At 34.8% G+C, this 21,594-nt stretch overlaps 2 protein-coding genes across 2 annotated transcripts in view; one reads left to right on the top strand and one right to left on the bottom strand.

The window, feature by feature from the left end:
• Window positions 1-7,175, bottom strand: part of LOC133181721 (uncharacterized) — a 45,905-nt gene extending 38,730 nt beyond the window's left edge. Inside the window, exons 1-2 of the mRNA XM_061316285.1 lie at window positions 7,069-7,175; window positions 5,321-5,638 (exon numbers count right to left, since the gene is read on the bottom strand). Of these exons, the coding sequence (XP_061172269.1) occupies window positions 5,321-5,638; window positions 7,069-7,153 (403 nt within the window). The 5' untranslated portion in view covers window positions 7,154-7,175. The remainder of the gene's footprint in view (window positions 1-5,320; window positions 5,639-7,068) is intronic.
• A 1,964-nt stretch (window positions 7,176-9,139) lies between these two features.
• LOC133181717 (cartilage oligomeric matrix protein-like) overlaps window positions 9,140-21,594 on the top strand; it is a 69,965-nt gene continuing 57,510 nt past the window's right edge. The window contains exons 1-2 of the mRNA XM_061316279.1: window positions 9,140-9,212; window positions 9,929-10,096. Of these exons, the coding sequence (XP_061172263.1) occupies window positions 9,140-9,212; window positions 9,929-10,096 (241 nt within the window). The remainder of the gene's footprint in view (window positions 9,213-9,928; window positions 10,097-21,594) is intronic.

Genomic DNA, 21,594 nt, shown 5'->3' with positions numbered 1-21,594 from the left:
GTCATGGAACGTATTGTATTTAAACACTTATATAACTACTTTCATTGTAATAATATTTTTTACAAATACCAGGCTGGTTTCTTGCCTGGTTATTCTACGGTTTATCAATTGTTAGAATTACACTGAGGCCAGGAAAGATTTCTTCGATAAGTTTTTGAGATTTAATAAAGTTCATATTGTTGACACTCATACTTTACTCTGGGGGGATACTTCACTCAGTATTGCTGAAAATGAATATCTCTTCTCTAATGTTCAATCTTATATTCAGCATTCAGGCAGATTTAATTGATTTTTCTAAAAACGTATAGATAATAATTTAGCAGTATATGTATCTATGTTGTGAGTTAATTTACTCTGTACATGCTGTTGGACACATCTGATTCAATCTTTTGTGATATAACAAGTAGGGAGAGGGCAAATTAAGTTTTTAGAACTTGTGCCCAATCCCATTGTATATATTTATTACAATAAAATATGTTCAAACCAAACCAAGCTTTCACAGAATTTCATTTTTTTTTCTGACAGAGTGGTTTTTGAGAAGACTTTTAATGACCCTACCATTTTCCCCAAATTTCTTAAGGTGGTATGGGACACCAAACGAAACTTCTCCTACATATTTAATTACCCAAATTAGGAGGATTTGAGATACCTCCACCTTTCAGTATGTTAAATTGTAATTTTAATATTTTTTTTATTATTTTAATGAGAAATACAAAAATGGTTTTTCTTATATAATTCCTTTTTTCAAAAGCTTAATATTATAGGCAAGAGTTTACTAATATAAAGTGTATATAAAAACAAATATGGCATAAAATATGTCTTAGCATTTTTTTTAATTTTCAACAAAAAATAGGCGTAAAAAACTGGGAAAACTTTATTTCTTGAAAACAGACGGATAATATTTCATGATTGAAAGTCTACAATTACAATGTATCTTAATATGTTAGCAAAGTGAAATAAACAAATTGAATATATATATATATATATATATATATATATATATATATATATATATATATATATATATATATATATATATATATATATATATATATATATATATATATATATATATATATATATATATATATATATATATATATATATATATATATATACAAAATATAAATTGCATTTAAAACTTTTTGAATAAAAGATCCGAGGGGAAGAGTTATCCTTCTTTATTTTTCAAGGGTAGTGGTAGTGTTTAACATTGAACTGTTTTGAAAACAATGCATGGACAATCGCTTTCCAGGACGTGTCTTGTTCAGAGCAATTCATTCATCTAAACGTTTTGGGACTATATACAACAGCTAGCTGATATGTGACCAAACATTTACTTCTTGAATTAAATAACAAAGAAGACCAACTCTGGTTAACGTGATAATTGATTGGTCATAATTCAGCACAAAGTGAGTACTAATCGCACTTATCCATGCCTCACCGCACACAAGGTGCTGTACAGTTACTCAAACAATTGAAACACAACTTTTGCTTAAAAGTGTTCAAAAGCAGCAATGTTTAAACTATCTTTTATAAAGGTTTGCTTTTTAAATGTCCGTAGTACAATTACATGTATAAGTAAATTTATATACCTACGATTTTTTGTCTATTTCTAATTAAAATGCCGACTCTTGAGAACTATTATTCAATATTTCAATTGAAAATAATTGAATATGAGTATTTTATTAAACGGTGTATCTACAATTTTTGACCCGATATTATGCACTCATGCAAATCAATTGATCAAAAAAGCTCACTTGAGCCTTCGGCTCAGGTGATCCTTAAATCATTAACAGGGAAAACATAGAAATCGATACTTCCCATTAATAAGAAAGGTTTAAATGTAATTTTGCAAGTAGGTAGTCCAGTCTGTATATACTCGGGAGGATCTAAGTACTCTACCTGATCTAGGACCAAGTCCTTTCCCTACTATGGACAACATAACCATTCATGAGATGGGAATATTGAAATTACTAAAGGGACTGCACCCATTCAAAGCTACTTGACCTGATGAAATTCCAGCGTTCATCTTGAAGCAAAGCGCTGAGTCCATAGCCCCATATCTGACTTAGGATGTTCCAGTTTTTCCTTAGATCATGGCCAGATACCAGATGAATGGCGCAGAGCAAACATCGTCCCTATATACAAGAAAGGGGAGAAACATCAACGATCAAACTACAGGCCTGTCTCCCTTACATCAATAGTCTGCAAGCTCCTGGAACATGTTGTACACAGCACAGTTATGGACGATTTTGATCGGAACAGTATCCTCTGTGATGAGCAATACGGCTTCCGAGCCCGCCGATCATGTGAGACACAACTTGTCATAACACTGGACCAGATAGCCAGGAATATGGACCAGGGGCAACAGACAGACATTATTTTATTGGACTTTTCAAAAGCTTTTGATAAAGTCCCTCATCAACGTCTGCTACTGAAGTTGGAGCACTACGGAGTGTCAGGTACCACCCTGGGCTGGATTAAGGACTTCCTAAGTTGTAGAACCCAATCAGTGGTTCTGGATGGACATGCATCTTCACCTCTGGATGTCCTTTCGGGAGTACCACAAGAAACTGTCCTGGGACCCCTACTATTCCTGACCTACATTAATGACTTACCGGAGGGCACCAACTCAGACGCCAGACTGTTTGCAGATGATTGCCTCGTCTACCGTCAGATCCGGAACCAGAGAGATGCAGTCAAGTTACAGGAAGACCTCACTGCATTAGAGGGATGGGAAAATAAGTGGCAGATGTGTTTCCACCCCGAAAAGTGCACGGTTCTTAGGATCACCAACAAACGGCAGCCCCTGCAAACATCATACACCTTGCATGGACATCAGCTGGAAGTGGCGGAGAGTGGGAAGTATCTTGGTGTTACCATCTCCCAAGACCTACAATGGACCAAACACATCCACAACAACATAGGGAAAGCTACAAGAACCTTGGGCTTCCTGAGACGAAACCTGGGCCATTGTACATCATCAGTTAAGGCAACAGCGTACTGTACTATGATCAGACCATCGATCGAATATGCGTCATCAGTGTGGGATCCTTATCAGGCCAACTTAACAAAGGATTTGGAGCAGGTACAGCGTAAAGCAGCCAGATTCGTCTTCAACCAGTACTCGGATACCTCCCCTGGGTCTGTAACATCACTACTGGACCAATTAGAGTGGAACTCACTCCAGCACAGGAGAACATTACATCGACTTGTTCTGTGCTACAAAATCAGGAACCACCTTGTGGACATTAATCCAGACAAATATTACACACCTGGGGACAGAAGAACGAGAGGTAGCCATAGAAATAGACAACCTCGTGCCACCAAAGAGGTTTAGAAGAACTCTTTCTTCCCACGTTCGGTGAGAGACTGGAATCGTCTGCCAGAGACAGTGACAGCAGCAGCTACTATCGAGGAGTTCAGGAAGGGACTAGACAGTGTCCCTTGGACCCAGCTTCAACCCTGGTAGACGTGATAAGCCATTGTATATAGTTTTTTCTGTTTTTTAAAAGAAGAAGCCTCCTGTTTCAACCAAGCCGGAGTTATTCTCACTTTTAATAAGAGGTCAACTCCTTACTGGAAGAAGAAGAAGAAGGTACTGACCGTGAAACCATTATGGGATGGATATTAACAAAACTGGCGATGAAGGAAGAATGAACTATCAAAGTTTATTCCACTGAAGTATCGCTTAAATCAGAGACGTATAATAGATCTATTATATGCCTCTGTTTAAATGAGGTGCTATATAAGTATTTTTCTATCGTCTCTGCTTAAATGAGGTGATATAGAATTTTTTTCCTCTTAAAATACTTAATATTCCTTTTGAAATAGATAATTTAGACCAAAAAAATCATACTACTGTACAGCAGGTTAAAAGATCGCGATTTGTTCAACTTGCAGCAAAACTTTTCAGCACTGGAAGAATTTGAACCCGATTAAATAGAGCGAAACACCGTACTGATCCCTATTAGAAGACAAAATGTCGTGCGATTTACAATATTAAACATTCATATAAATTTTCTTCTTTCTTTCTCGTGTTTTCTTTCTTTCTTCCTTTTTATTAAATATTTTTGAAATACATAGTCGTATCCAAAACATTCATATAAAAAAGAAGCCCTTTGGCAGGTGTTCGTTCATAGGTGTGTTTTGAGTAGAGTACAGAGTAGTATTTACTGCAGTATATTTAAATCCCTCTGAATCTAAATCAGTTGTCAGTACCGATAGTCAAAATGTTGGACTGTTTAGAAAATTGAATTAATGTGTAACAGTGCTGTCTTTACTACGTGAGTGCCTTGATTAAAGATAAGTGATACGCACGGGTGAAATCTAACAATACATGTTTTATAGATAATTACATCGCACCTCTACTGGGTGGCAGAATTACATGTTAGTTATAGATGATTTTTTTTTCAATTAAGCTTTAAAAAAAACAACAACTCGTGTTAGTAATTGATCCGTACACGCATAGTAAGGAAGACAGTCTGCATCTCCGCTATATTAATTACTGCTTTTATATTTGCAAGGAAACACAAATAGAGTTAACAAATCTAATCACAGATATCGGTAATATTTCAATTTATCCTTATAAATTTTTGAAGAATTATTCACTGTATGTTGAATTCGCGGAATTTTTATTTCCGCGAATATAGCGAATATTAACTCCGCGAGTTAATTTCCTGCTGTACAGGACACTAATTTAAAAGCAATCGGCATACTTAATTTCAAGTAATATCTACAAAGAATTGCATGGTTTTTTTTTTTCTGCTCAGACTATTCAATGGTCATGTTACCCATTTGATCGAAACAATATGGACTCTAATATGTTGACGGTGCGACCGTTTGGGCGAGCGCATTGTTCAATTAATTTTAAGATCCGCCTCTTCAAACCGCACGAGACATTTGGAACGTCTAGACTGTGACGTCACATGACGTAGTATATTAGCAGCATTTCCATAAACGAAGTTTGAAAAGTGCAAAAGTTTTAACAAAAAACGTTTAATCTACTATCTGTATGCAATATCCATTAAATTAAGGTGAGTTTATTTTTTGTGAATTTTTAGTTGTTGCTACCGTATGAACGAAGTTAGCAGCGAGAACAACAAGCGATGCATTGTGGGTCCAGAATTAGCCTACTGCAGAAAAAATTCTATTGAATGAATGTGCAGTAGTCCCAATTTTCTCTTCGCCCAGGCGTTGTCGTTAGAGCTCGCAGTGACGAGCGGCGCTTCGCGGCTCGCTGCGCTCGCTATTCTGGCATAAAACATATATATATATCTGTTTGATATTCTGATAAAATTGCAAAAAATAAAGTTACCTTGAACATAAAGGATAATAGTTGCTGAAGTATTCCTCTTCGTCTTATTACACGAGGCGACACAGAGGAATTCTCCGTTGGCCTCCTTGCTGATCATGCTGATATCCAAAGAAGTGTTCTTATTATTCAGTCTACAGAGTGGACCTTGAGGGTGATTCTGACACCAGCTAAATGGGAATGGATCAAGAGCAGTTTGATTTCCAGACCGAAAGAACCATTCTATGGTATCATAAGAGGACGGGTTACATTCAAGAGTGATTGCTTCTCTGGGATAGCGTGACGTTGATAAGGTATCGCTGGCGGGGATCACTGGAACATCTGAAAGGAATACATTTGATCTCAATATCAATTTGAAAAAAAAAACTTACTAAGTGGTTTAAATTTTCAGCGCATTTCCTTCAAGAGGGTGCCCCCTGCATCCTCAACCAAAATGTCAAACCGGCGCCAAACTTCTGTTCTTCTTAGAGTTTCCCAGCATATTCGGAAAACCTCTGTTGATATGGTAGGAATCCGCACAAAAGAGGTTCCCTGCATATTCGGAAAACCTCTGTTGATATGGTAGGAATCCACACATTTTGCTGCTTTCGATAACCCTAAAAATGTACTGCCTCAAGGCATCGAAGACATGCTGCTTGTTTTTTCACTTTTTGAGACGCCACCACTTGTCGGTGGAGGGCACTGATGCTTGTGAAAAGGACCCCCCAATTACACCCAGGGTCCAAAGATATTTTCATTTGTGTTCTTCCATAAATCATTCTTCTAACACACATTTACAATGTATTTCATATGAAAAATCAAAAGAAAAATTAGAGTAAACGTTTTATTTATTAAAAAGCTCATAGTTACCCGCGGTATTATAAAATAGAGAGGGAAAGTCATTTCGAGGAAGGGCGGGGTGGGTAAGGGTTTTCACCACATGAATGTTTAGGCAGTTTTCACAACCCATCCCACCCCATTTACAACCCCTTTTCTTGTGTACATAACATGTCATGGAGACCTGGAGATAGTTTTAAGAATTCCTATTCAGTAATTTGTTGTTGATCTCACAAAAGTGTGAGTGTGTAGGGGGGAGGGGCATAGATCACCCTTTTGGATCCCCCCTTATTTATGATCTCGCTACTATGCAAACATCAAACTGATTTTAAATCAATAAAATAGATGGGTAATTTTTCTTCTACATAGAAAGTGATAGGGCAATAGCTTACCTATAAAAAAAGGTTTGTAGTGAATTAAATACATTATTTTTATATAAATAACTGTGTGATTAGTCGTCTTGAAAATTTGCCATCTTTCTTTAAGGACAGATGATACAAACAAACTTTTATCCAAAATCTTGACAATAACAACTGAATTCATGTTTATATAAGTAAAATGGATAAGTTTAACCGCATAGTTTTTAAAGTTTATATCAAAAGTTTCACAATGATGAGATTAAAGCGGCAAAAAGTTGTATAGATTGATAAAGATGGTTGCCGAAAGGTAGAATTTTTAACATCATAGAAAGTTTACAATTTCTTAATATTTTAAAAATTTATTATTTGCATCATTTACAAGCAAAATAGGTCCAAAAATATATATACCAATCCAGGCAACCATTTTTTTTTTTGTTTGTAACATCTGTCCTTAAATTTCCTGAGCTGCAGAAAATGACGCAGCCTGAGCGTTCTTATGATAAACCTTCCTGAATGTAAACTTGATTTACTCAGCTATAAACAACATTTTTATTCATGCGATATTATCGTACTTACCGCATGTGGTTTGAGCAGACGTCGTGACAATAGGGAGTGCTGATATGAACGTGGAAAAGGTTAGGAAGGTATAGGGATTCCCCATAGCTTGTGAATAAAATGGAATTTATGGTAAACACTGCAATATAAGCTTCCATTTATTAGTTAAACATTTGAACATTCAAACTATTAAAGGAAGGAAGTGGTCCAGTGCCTTATATTAAAACGACAGTCTATCTTGTGCAACGGAACAAAAATAATCACGACTCACTGATCATCGCTTTATCTTTTTCAAATGTTTTCCTGTCAACTTGGATTTCCTACTTGAAATTATACAATATTTTATATATATTAACCACACAAACTCAGGTTTTACTTGAACAACTTTTTAAAAAAGAATTATGGCTAAAAACAAAACTTACACTGTAAAAGAAGACAATTGATTTCCAAGTCCATTTTTTCTTCGTTGAAAGCCACATACAATCCATATACTACACACTTTATTAACTTGTTCTTCGACCCAATTAAAATCGACTGTACTGAGAGAGAGAGAGAGAGACAGACAGACAGACGAACTTACCGAAATTTTAAGCAATGTTGACAAACATCACGAGTTACACTTCGTTGCTTGCCCCAGGCTAGTGAAAAGGTTAAGAATTTCCTGTCTATAAAGTACCTAAATTTAAAATTCATAGCTTACTTAGAAGCGGTGTTTGAATACAACCGATTCATGATTAAAGTTGTAAAACACACACTCTTAGGAAGCTTTTTTTCAGATATATGGATAAGATTTGGGAGAGGGTGGCAACATAGTAATTAACTTAACACACAAACAAATGGTCGTCTTATAATTTATTATTATTATTATTATTAGTTACGGTATAATAGTAATAATAATGTAATAATTAATAAGTATAGTTTTAGTGAGAGAGAGAGAGAGAAGATGGGAGGGAGAGATAGAGAGGGGGATGGGACAAAAGTCTATTTGATTTAGGGGTCTCAATATTAATTTTAGTACAAATTCATGATGTTAATTGGAAATAGTCGAGTCTTGCCACCATTTTCATGTAGTATTTGCACATCGTCGAGGATAAGGGGACAGAACTAAAACTAACCTGCTCCCTCTAAATCCAACTATGTAAATCCTGATATAATTTAGTATACAAGACTTTTATTGTAAAGAAAATCATGAAAGCGTATAATGCTTAAAAATTAACTTTGAGATAAGCATCTACTTAGCTACAGATGGGAGTAAAAATTAGGTATCTCTTGTTATATCTTTGGTCTTGGTGCTAAATCAAAGAAAAAAAATTAAAAATGTTAAAATAATAATTAATAGAATAACTGTAACGTAATGCACTATGCGAATATACTAACAAAAATTCAAGAGCGATACGATTTTTAGTTCTTGTGATATTACGCTATTTTCCATGCGAAGCTCAAATTTTGTAAACAGCTGTAAAGTTCCCACAGAAGCTGTTACATTTTCCCTCGACCTTTTTGATTTTGGGCGCGCTTGATTTACTTACACCGCTTACACCGTGTACACCTTTCTTAATCAAGTGCAGGGGTGTAGACTTTTGGTGTACACTCGGTGTACACTTTCTTACACCAAATTTAGGGCATGTGTTGAAAGGTGTACACTGAATCCAATATGGCGGAGAATGGTACGATTGAAAATTCAAAAATGATTTTATGTTGTATAAAGGATAAGAAATCACATTCAAGTTGTCTTTTGTTTGTAAGTGATGACATTGAAATCACTTTTTGACCATTTTAAATAATTTAGTCAATTATTAATGGGCGTCTCCATATGAGTGAAAAATTCTCGAGAGGGACGTTAAACAACATACAAACAAACAATTATTAATGGGATTTTGTTTTTTTTTTAAATTTTTTTCACTTTAAACAAAAATTTTTTAGCACACACTGGCGAGATGCAAAACATATACTACACCATATACACTACACCTCGTAAAATGCACTTGATTATACAACATCATCTTTCACACTGGTGTACACCAAGTTAAACTAAATCAAGCACGCCCATAAAGTGACTAAGGAGACGTACTATAATATCTTCAACACAAAAATGACTGCAAAATTTCTTCATGTTCTCGTTCTGCTTTTGGGATGCTTCAAATTTTCTTTGGAACTCAAAAAGGGTAAGCTTTGTAATATATTTTGCATACTAGTAAAATATAATGCGTAAGTTTGTAAATGTTTAATATTATACAAATATACAATGTCTTGATTGTTTATACTTGTTGAAGTCTTAGCCTAACGGAGTGAGAAAAGCAAGATAAAAAAATAATAATAAAAAACATATCTACTTTTATGAGTTTGGAATTTCTTCACCTGTTTTTGGTTTGATGTAAAAAGAAAAATAAATATGCCTGAAAGTCGAATGCAGATGAAATAACTTTTCATACCCAATTGTATCAATATAGAAGTTGAAAAAAGCTATATGCTAGCTAGAACGCCACATGTATCAATCTGAAATTTCTCGACCTTTTTTTTCCCCAGTGTAGAAAAATTAAATACTTATGTTTACCTGAAAGGTTATGTGAAGGTGAACATAGAATTTCTTAGATTTCTAGGATGTTGGATATTAGCCACTTATAGAGCTGGGAATTATTCTATAATGTTACTAACCATGCATGCAATAGCGTGGTGCAAAACTGAAAACACGATTTTTTTGGACTTTTTAAGAAATATATTAAAATCATATCCTTCCGTTTGTATATCCTCCAAGCTAAAACAAGATCTGGATGTGCACTTTATTTACGTATTACATTTCAGTAATTAGTTAATGGTAAACAAAACCATGCTAATAGCAAAGGGAATAATCAATGGTAAAAGTTTGAAACGTTGTTTCTAGTGGAGCAGGATTCTATAGGTTCTGCGTTCCTGATGACACCAGATGTCTTCCTGACAGGGGAGTTGTTTGATGACAAAGACCGCCAGGGGGCGTTGGTTTTGTTTCGGGGCGAGGATGAAACATTTGGGACAAAGTTTATCGTATACTTGGAATTTACTTCACATCAAGGTATTGCGATCTTGTATCGTCTCCTCGTACGAATGCATGTTACTGAGTAACTCAATCTGTTCAATGGCCCCTACAATGAATGTCACCATATTGTACGCCAATATCACCTGATGCAAAGTCACCTTGTAAAGTTCACATGTTATCCATAAGCATAATAACTGTAATGTATCAATAATTATTTTGTTTGTATATGAAATGTTTGTACAGATAATAATCCCCATGGTAGCATGCCTAGGTTAATGTGAATTGTGCTGTGAAGTATCTCTCATCACTACTGGTTAGATATCGATTCACGGATATAGACCACTAATATATTTCTCCCAACTATTTTTTTTTTTTTTTTTTTTTGCAAATTGAACTTTTAAATGAAAGACGTGGTCGATAGTTTGAATATCTTCATGCCATATAATATTAAATTTGAAAACGCTTACATTAATTTTCACAACCTAAAGAAGACCTTATTGACAAAAAAAATTGCTTGTTCCTTCTTTTTTTTTCTTCTTCAGTATATATATATATATATATATATATATATATATATATATATATATATATATATATATATATATATATATATATATATATATATATATATATATATATATACAGAAAAAAAACTTCGAGATATCTGAGGGTTCGAGATATCGAGGGTAAAATACTAAAGAAATACTTAGTAAGGATTTTTTAGTCACTTCGATAAACAAGCAATTTTTATAAACAAATCGTTAACGATTTTCTTAATCGTACGAGTGATTTAAAAAACTTTTTTAAAATCGTAATAACGATTTTTTTTTTTAAATTTAAATTCTTACCAAATTTTATTCATACACTATAACATTACCCTTAATTGACTATATTGCAGCAAAAAGTGGAGGAGAGACCGGGCGGGCATTCAATGAACATTTTCAATAGTAAAAAGTTATGTTTGGAATAAGGTGGGGGGGGGGAGGCCCCTCCTCCCCCTTCCCCCGATGCTACGTACCGGGTACAAACAATTCTATTTTTTCTAGAGATTTGAAATGGCACGTATACGCCGTCATAGCTTAAGAAAAAAAATGTCGAATGTTGAATTTTTATATGGCAGGTGCCACATCTGTGCAAGCCATGGGTTTGCGATCCGCTCTGTTTGAGAAGAGAGGAGTGGATCGTTAAGCTTGACTGACAAAGATGCAGGTGCCTTCATATTTCGATGTTTGACATAGTACTTAGTACATGTATAATGCCTATTTCTTGAAATGAACTTCTTTTTCATTCAAATGGACTTGAGCTTGAACTTGAGAAATTGACATTTGCAACTAATTAGAAAAAAATGTACTTGTTTCAAAGTGTCTGAGAATTGGTACTGCATGTAATCATTAATTAATGTAATTTCCATGAAACTTAATTTAGCATTTGTCTTTTTTTGCGTTTACAGCTACTCAGCATAGGAAATTAAAAATATTTACAAAAGTTATGCTCAAAATATATGCTTTTCAAACAAACGGCCTGAATCAGGAGTCTAAGCGAAAGGTTTGTGTGTGTAAAAAAAAATGAAAACGGATTGTTTTACCTTATTTTACATTATACTAGTGTGTTAATCATTAAATGTCATTCTCTATTTCTAGTTATAATACACTACATCATACTAGTCTGTTAATCATTAAATGTCATTTTCTATTTCTAGTTATAATACACGTCAAATCACGTGATGGAAAAGAGGTTCAGATAACGTTTCCATGTCAACCCCAGCTGAAAGAGAAAGACATTGGAATCACTCTCCACTTTTAAGACCTTTTGAAATCCCCAAACCAAATCTTAATGTATATCAACTGCAACTTGGTAGAGAACGAGACGAGCTCAGTCCCCATTAGGGAGGGGCTGGTAAAGCTTGGGACTCTAAGATCAGGGTATTCTGGTTTATTTATCAATTTCATTCCTATACAGGACTGAACAGGACTGAAAATTTCAATTCATAATAAATCCTTAGATGTCCATGGTATGTTTTGTAACAATTGCTTCCCCAACATATTCGGTTGTAATACTTGAAGGAAAACGAGTATGCAAAATGAAAACGAGTATGCAAGATGGAGATAACGAACAGTATCCAAGCTCAAAGTCCAATCGGGAGCAGAGCAAACAAGGGCGTCCAAAAACATCAGAGGTGGGATCAGGTGCCATGGAGGAGTGAGGATCCCCTGCCGACCGGTCACACCCACCGTGTGCTCCTTGTCATGATCGGGAAATAACGGGAAAATCCGTCGGCAATTCAGTGTGTAAACAATGGCCTAACAATTAGTATGAAAAACGTCAGTCAGCATATGACTTAATGATAGATTGTATTTGCTGACAAAGTCATTGTATCGATCATAGAACTTACGAAATGATGACTTTAAACGAGACTGTTGATATTTTTGTTTCATGAACTTGTTTGTCAATAACTTACCTCGATTTAGAAATTGTTCATAAGTAGAGCACGCTTTTGCGCATCGAATCAACTGAGAGATATACACCTCATATGCGGGTGATAAGGGTATATTTCTGCATACGTACATCACGTTTATCACAAAGCTTTGTCGTTAGATTACTTTTAACGTCTTTTTCTAGTAAAATATCTAAATATGAAATAGATGTATCAGATTCTGTGGTATCTTTTATTTCAAGCTCACTGGTGTATATCGTGTCTACATAAGAATGGACATAACTATTGTTAATTGACAATACGTCGTCGATATATCTAAATGTCGAGTTGAAGGCCACAGCAAGAGATTTCTTTTTCTTATGTATAAGATTTTGAATAAATTCTGCTTCATATGAATACAAAAATAGTATATTGCGAATTCACTATATATACTTATACGAATTCGTTATACGGATATAACGAATTACGGATATAGCAAATTAAATTCACAGGCCCCAGGACTTCGCTATAACCGAGTTTTACTTTACATGTAACATGAAAAGCACCAGAATGACATCCTCTGACAAGGCCGTCGAAGGTGGGGGCCAGTCCCCCTTTTTTCTGAGTATAGCCTTTTTGCTGTAGTTTTAAAGTGTAAATTTTCGTTTAGATGTTGGTTGTCCCCCTCCCCCATTTTTAGTTGCTGTAAGGTCGAACACTCGATCTGGCAAGTTACTTCATTCTGAAAAAGAACCCCAAAACTTAGAGGAAAATTTCAACACCTCCCTTACGAAATAGGAATTTTTTAGTTTTGACAGTTTTTTGCTTGTCACATTTTTTTTGGAGATTACCCCCCCCCCACCCCCCCCCCACCCCACCACCACCCTCTTAAAATCGTTGCTACGGGACTGTCCGATGCCACTAAATGCACGCACACACTTATTTGTAATTACACTGCATGATTTCACTTTTATTTTTGCTGAATTAAATATCATTTTAGGGTCAAGAGACACGTTACCTGCGAGAAGTCTTAAGTCGCTGTGATATGTGCAGAGGGCGCGTTGGTCAACCAACAGATACATATAAGAATATAGATTTAGTATAGACAGTCTTTTCCAGTTAATAAAAAATCATTTTTTTTCGAATGTAAATACACTTATTAACTGGGTTCAAGGACAACAAGCGTTTTGTCGGATCCTATAATCAAACTGCTTGCCTAAGACAGAAGGCAACAGTTTAATTTAATTTTTGACAAATCGCATTTTCCCCGAGAACCCAGTCAATTAATGTTTGATAAATATATACCTTCAAAAAAGAAAAGCAAAGAAATTGCATGTAATTAATCGATTACATTTCAATTTAATCGAACTCATGCCTGGTGTTGAATTATCCCGACTAAACTGAGGATTAACGAATGTGTGACGACACGTAGAAACACTAGAGTGTTCAAGGGAACGCACGTGTCGCCTGCTTTGTAGCTTCGAATTCATTAAAGATGTAAATAAGTCAAGGATTGGTCAGTTATTATTTACCATAAATGAAATTAAATTGCCCGGGGTATTTTTTTGCAAAGTATGTCAAAGGTCAAGCTGATTGTAATGCTGGTATTTTCATAATGTTTTATGACAAACAGTGCAATGCTAAACAGCATACACTTGCCTTTTAAGGACATTGACAAGTCAGGGTTTTCCGGAGAAAAAAAGTTTAATACATGTTTTTTTCACTTATGAAATAGTGATTGAGAGTGGTCTATGATTGATATATGAACGAAATACGAGCTTGAAGCGTTGGTGCCTGAAATTGAGTTGGATTCCTTGCGGTTAAAGTAAATAGGGGTTCCCCGTATACGAAACACGTGGTTGTGCTCCCAACTCCTGATTTAGCTTAATAAGTCGTTGGATCATTGTTTTTGTTCAGTACTGTTTGTGAGTGCAAATAGAATAAAATAAAGCATTTGATATTAGTGAAAACAATTTTAAGGAAAATATAATTGAAAGTCGTCCCTCGTACTCTTCTTTGCAGATAGTCGAGAGAGAATTTTGACTTGCCAGGACAAGCCATGCTTTGACAATGTGCCGTGAGAGGACACCTCACGTGGTCATCGGTGTGGGAGGTGCCTTGCAAATTTCATAGGAGATGGAATCACATGTGTTCCCAAAATAACTTGTGAACAGGAGCCTTGTTATGCAGGCAATTTTAAATTCAATTTCGCAGCTTTGTCTTCATAATAAAATTAATTTTACAAAATTTGAATATGTTTGACGATGACTATTTCCTTATTTTGTGGTAGAGATTCATTGAAATATTTCTGTCCAGGTGTCCCGTGTACGGAAACAGAGGACGGAGTCAAGTGTGGCCAGTGTCCAGCAGGAGTGATTGGTGATGAATCACGGAACGGATGTCAAGACGGGCAAAAACGTGCGAATCCAGACCCTGTTTTCCAGGAGTCGCCTGCGTTGAAACCACGTACGGTTACGAGCTTTTTTGATCAGAATTTGTCCGTTGTCTGTTGTCGTCTTTAACTTTTCACAATTTCATCTTCTTCCCCAGAACCACTGAGCCTAAAATTTTCAATCAAAGGGGAAAAACTCGTGAACAGAAGGTAATCACCGAATTGTATAACCGTATTCTGAGAGTGTTTTGTAAAGTCTAAAAGCTCTGAAAAATTGAACAAAATCCGTTCAGGAATGAGGAAGATACGAAGCTTCAAAGTTGGCGTCTAGGAAAAAAAAAGAACTAGATGCGTTTCTTGTTGCTAGGGCAACAAGTGGTCTTCCGATTGAACTTTTCTCCAGAAAGCTATGCTATCTCACTTCATTTAATACTTTATTGCAAGTATTTTTCGTTTGCGTTTATATAACACAGTCTTCAACATAGATCATAATTATTAAAGGATTTCTGTAGAATCTCTGTTAACAAAGCTTTTAAAAATAAGCAAAAACTATCATACATGTCTTCACGGAGAAAAATATTATTTATAACTGAAAAAAAAGAGAAACAATCTCCCGCTCCAGCAGGATTCGAACCTGCAACATACGAGAAAGTTTGGATCGGTCATATCTTTGCAATAAATGCATCAATCAAAATGATGAAAACATACATAGAATTCTTAGAAGACTCTCTATTAACCCTGTGAAATTCAAAGAAAAATATTGAAAAACAAAAAAGTTGCAAATTTAACATTTTTGAATTCACTTCCGTTCGCGACCGGAAGTACAAACGACGAAAAATAAAGGTCGATCAGCATATTTATATGTGATGATCTATCATGTCCGTGAGTTTCACTTTCATATCTTTAGCTCTTCTCGAGAAAATTAGGGAACAAAATTCCATTTAAAAAATACAAATTTCCCCAAAAATCGCGAACGGAAGTGAATTTTAAAAAAGTGAGGGACACCCCTGGAGATATTTTCATGATGCATCTTCCCTGAAAAAATCTTTAGAATTGAACCACGCACAGCTGAGATATCGCCTGTACTATGAAAAGTGGAATAATAATAATAGAAAACAGAAGGAAAACAATAAGGTCTTCCGAAGGAAGTCGGAAGACCTTAATATTAACTATAGTAAACTAAATGTTCAGAGAACAATTAGAGGCCTTTCCACCTTTTTAAGTGTTTCCGTGTCATTTGGGCTGAAAAAAGGAAGAAAAATGCAAAAAACGAAAAAAAAAAATTGCTCCTCCAGCTGGGATCGAACTCAAAACCCTTGGTTTGGCAGGCAGGTGCGCTAACCACTGCGCTATACATTCCGATAAAATTGGTAAGTTAATTGTTTAAGACTATAGAATAAATACAAGCGTATCTTTAGAATCGGTAGGGGAAGAAAGAAGTTCCGTAAAAGGAAATAGTTCCTGAATTTGCAAGCAGTATATAAAATAACAAGGGACGGGCTGCGTGAGAAAACGTTAACATTGTTCCCTAATGAAAATGTATTAATGGACTGTATCTCGATTCATCGATATTGTGAGCATGCTGAATGTTTTGAAAATAGTTTTGTTGTAAGCTTAAAAGATCGGGTTCGGATTTTAACATTTCTGACTGAATATCCTGAAATATATATGAAACATATAAATAAGCATTTCATTGGGTTAAATTAAATATGTGTAGCACAAATTAAACTCCCAACATGCATTTTTAGAAGGGAAACACGACAATGAAAGCGAGAATTGTTTTTAATATACCGAAAATCGCTATTTCTGGAAACTGATTAATTCTAAATAAAAATCAAATAAATTCCAAATGTAAAAGAAAGAGAGAATGCTTGGTATTAAAATGTCGTATCATATCAGGAGAATCGAATGCTACTTACGACATCTGAAGAAATAGCCGATAAAAGGCTAAGGTCATTTCTTCGTCCACCTGCACTTTAATTTCAAACACAACAGAACTTGTAGTTTTTGCCGTGAAACTTCGTGACTTCTATACACTTATAAGACTCACCGTAAAACTCTCCAGAAAGTTTTTCTGAGGTCTATACTACATTTGTACAAAATATGGTGTCCATCCGAGGTCTGGTTTGAATTTTACAGAAATATTCTACGTTGTTGTTGATGTGATTTTTTTTAAGAAGGGGGGGTGAATTATTTATTTTATGCCTCTTTTAAACTAAGAATTGTAACTACTTCCACATCCTTAAGCCTGATTGTGACCTTTGGGTCAAGGTCATAGGTCAAGGTCATAACAAAAAAAAGAACCAAAAAAAAAAAACCCAGTAAGTCTTAATTTGTATGTTTTTACCTGATACTGGAGCTGGATGCATTCCTTACTTTTCATTTGACCCAATGTCAAGGTCAAAGGTCAAGGTTAAAGTTCAAGGTCATTTGGTGAATTGCTATAATTTACACATATATAATGAATTTCTTATGTTTTTAAATGACGTTAACCTTTGACCTTGACCTATATTTCAAGGTCAAATATGCCGATGCAGTTGGTCCCATGTCTCTAGGATACACCGTTTTAAAAAAAAGTTCATTAAATGTAAGCAGCGTAAACTTTCAGGGGCAGTAACTCATACAAGGGACCAAAGAATGCTTTTGCAATGATAGAATGAAGAGAGTACTAAATGAGTCGAAGACACTGATGAAGGTTTAGAATCTCTATGGTTTACGGTTTCGGAGGAATAGCGAAAACAAGGTTTTATTGCAAAAGGGGTGACAACTTTTGAATGGGTCAAGCTTTGGGGACAAGCATGAAATCCTTAAAATAGTTTTAGAAGGACATATTATAGATGCAAAGATATTCAGCATATGTCGAAAGGTTTTCTACAGAATCTCTGACAAAAAAAGCTTTTAAAAATCAGCAAAAACTACCATACATGTTTTCAAAGAGAGAGAGAGAGAAGTCATTAGCAACTGAAAAAAGAGAGAAACAAAGAAAAAAATTAACTGCCTACAGCAGGATTCGAACCCCAGACAGTGGGACAAAGTTTGGATCGGTCATATCTTTGCAATAAATGCACGCATCAAAATATTGAATACATATTTAGAATTCTTGTAAGACACTCTATAAGCCCTGTAAATCCTAAAGAAAAAGATTGAAAAACAAAAAAGTTGCAAATTTAACATTTTTAAATTCACTTCCGTTCGCGACCGGAAGTACGAACGACGAAAAATAAAGGTCGATCACCATATCTCCATTTGATGGAAGTCGGAAGACCTTAATAATTAGAATAATCTTAACCATCAGAATCAGTAGAAGGTCTTCCGTTGGAACGCAAGACCTTAAAAAACTAATTATCTGTCCAAATCCTAGATTATGCCAGTTCTCGACATATCAGCGGCAAAAAGTGGGGGGGGGGGGCCAGCATCTAAAGGAAAGTTTACCATAGTAAAAAAACTATACTCAGAAAAAGTGCCCCCCCCCCCCCGCGTTCTACGGTTCTGATACTATCAATTAATAACAACACTTGTTATAATAAAGAAACTGATTAGACATACGTAAAATTTAAATAAAAGTAAAGTACTAAATTTCAAATTTAAATGTAAATCAGGCCAAGTAGCTTTAGTGATTTGAGAATTTGCCCTTTAAATACCCTGTATTTTATCTAGATCGATCCGTTTAAGAAAGAATGTGTGAGAAAATTTTAAAATTTATGTTATTGTAAGTAGATATATACCTAGCTACCACATCCTATTTTGTGATTATTTTCAAAGGGAAAACAAAGCCAAAAATAAAAACAAACAATATAAGAAACACTGTTTTGGAAGCCGAAACATAAGTATGTCCCCTTGAACCCAGGGGTGTTATATTGAATTAGAAAACAGTAAATACTCTTCTAAAGTTGTGCAAAATTTCAAAATTTTAGAAATAAATGAACCATTTTAGGTTCCATGGCAACTGCAAGTATTTTGGATATTCAAACTCGATAAACTTGGAGAGTGAAACACTTACATATTAATACATGTACATGTATTAAAATTATAATCAGATGTCAATCTCTCGTTTCACGTAAATAATCCATGAACTGATCATTCAAAATATCACGTTTATGATGTTGACTTAAAACCGGTAAAGCATCACTTCACAAAAAATATGTGGTAAAACAAGACGAAAGCAAAACCGTTTTTGGAAAAATAAAACAACAAATATTCGTGACTCTCCTCTCACTTTCTCTCCCTCTCTTTCCCTTTCTCTCCCTCTAGCAAATCCAAAGCTCAGGGGAGGGGGGTGCAACCCCCGTAACCCCCCTCTAGATCCGCCAATGAGCTACAAAGTACATGCACAAAACCATACAAAGATAGAAAAGCCAACTTTAAAGTTGGAAAAGCCAAGATTAATGTTGGAAAAACCAAGATTAAAGTTGGAAATTCCAACTTTAAAGTTGGAATTACCAACTTTAAAGTTGGAAAAGCCAAGAATAAAGTTGGAATTACCAATTTTAAAGGTGGAATTATCAACATTAATGTTAAAAAAAGCCAAGATTAAAGTTTGAATTACCAACTTTAAAGCTGGAAAAGCCAACATTAATGTTGGAAAATTTCTTGGCACTAATACGCTTCCGTAAAAAAGACATAAAGAAGATGAAAAGATTCCGGTTAAGCTTGAAGGACATGGGTGAACAAGGTGTGCAGAATGCCCATAGCTTCAGATAATATATCAGTTTGTGAATTTAGTATTTGGAGTCCAGTTCTCATTATTGAAATTAATGAAATTATTATAAATAAAACTTTTCTATGGAAAATTTTCTCAGCAAAAATTCTGTTATTAAAAAAAATATTGTGTTATTCATGGGGTTCGAACCCTGTCAATAAAAATCCTGAAAAAAAAGAAAAATCATTTTCTCTTGAGACTAACACGCTAACTACTAGGGTACACACCTCTTGATGAATTATGGCATTTAAATCATGTTTGTCATATGATCCTTGACTAAATGGACTTAAAGTATTATTTCCCGGAAAGATGCGAATGTTTGGTCATAAAAGTGTATTTTTAAGGTAAAGTAGGTCTTTGTCCAGGTTTTTGTTGAACAAAAATGTATATTTTTCGCAATCTTTGAGGATAAACTATTTAAAAAAATGGAGCGAAGACCCACTCATATCGAAAAAATTGTGTTATAGTATGAGAAAATGATCCTTTTTGCCCTCTACAGTATGTGTATGCTATTTCATAGACAAATAATTTCAATCTTAGTGAGATTTTTGAAAATTGTAGATATTTTACATAAAGTGCACTTTAATTTTAGATTTCAAATCAAAGAAAATTTTGTTATTATTGAGTAGTTTTTCAACTTCATGATTATTGCACTATGGGCATTGTGCCCGTCTTGTTCGAATACCCTCTTGTTCGCCCATCTTCAAATTTAGCAATGTTGCTGACATTTCTAAACTGGGCAATTTGGAGGTTGCCAAAGTCAGCAACTTGCCAGTATCTAAAAGGTTATGTTGACATTGATTTGAGAATAGTTTTTTGTTCTTTTTGTTTATTATGTTATTCATAACAATCGTTTTTATTTTGAAAAAAAAAATAGGAATAGGATTTTTTTTTTAATTTGATTTTAAAAAGGGAAAAGGAAATATTTCAATGGACACCAAAGTGAAAAATCTTCTAAAAAAATATTTTGTACTGCAAGAAATTCAGCTAAAATGCCTTTTAAGGTTTAAATTCATGAAGTGTGCGGCGGTTTTATTTCATAATTTTTATTTCCTATCATACAGAATGCTTTACTCAATGTTCTTTTTTCCTTTCAGAAAAGAAGAAGCCGCAGTTTTTAGCTCACCCGAACAGAAGACTTAAGTAAGAATTTCTGATCAAAGGGTGTCTGGCATCCGTCTGTCATCTGTGGTCCGTGTGTGTCGTCTGTAAACTTTTCACATTTTTGACTTCTTCTCAAGAAGCACTGGGTCAATTTCAACCAAACTTGCAAAGCATCCTTGGGTAAAGGGAATTCAAGTTTCTTCAAATGAAGGGCGACACCCTCTTTCAAGGGGAGATACTTAAGAATTAGTGAAAAATTAATTGCATCCTTTTAAAATCTTTTCAATTTCCATTGGACCAGAAAAGATGAAACTTATGTGAAAGTTTCATTACATAGTGAAGATTCAAGTTTGTTCATATCATGAACCCTTGGGCTAGGGCGGACCAAGCGATTGAAGTTTTACATAGGAATATATACATGTAGGAAAAATATTTAAAAATCTTCTTCTCAAGAACAATAAAGCCATAATTAGTCATATTTATATGGAAGCATCCTCCATATAGTGTATATTGAAACTAGGTTAGGGCCACATCAGGCAATTTAGTTAAACATAGGAATGTATATGAAGAATATATGAAAATCTTCTCAAGACAGCATATCGATGGTTAGACATATTGATATGGAATCATCCTCAGATAAAATAGATTCAAATTTATTTACATCATGACCACGGGAGTAGGATATGGCCACAATGGGTGATCAAAGTTCTGCGTAAGAATATAATGGTAAAATCTTTTAAAATCGTCTTCCCAAAAACAGCAAATTCATGATAATTCATATTTATTTGGAAGCATCATCAGGTAGTGCACGTAGCTTCAAACCATGACCCCAAGAGGGGTGGGGCCACAATGGACAATCACAGCTTTACAAAGGAATATATAGGATGAATCTTTAAAAGTCTTCTTTTCAATCACAGCAAAGCAAT

This window comes from Saccostrea echinata, unplaced genomic scaffold (genome assembly GCF_033153115.1).
Source record: "Saccostrea echinata isolate AGI-Se365-2 ecotype Australia unplaced genomic scaffold, CSIRO_AGI_Sech_v1 ptg000009l, whole genome shotgun sequence".
NCBI classification, from domain to species: Eukaryota; Metazoa; Mollusca; class Bivalvia; order Ostreida; family Ostreidae; genus Saccostrea; species Saccostrea echinata.
Note: the sequence above shows the minus strand (reverse complement) of the source record. Positions and strands in the feature narration are given on the sequence as shown.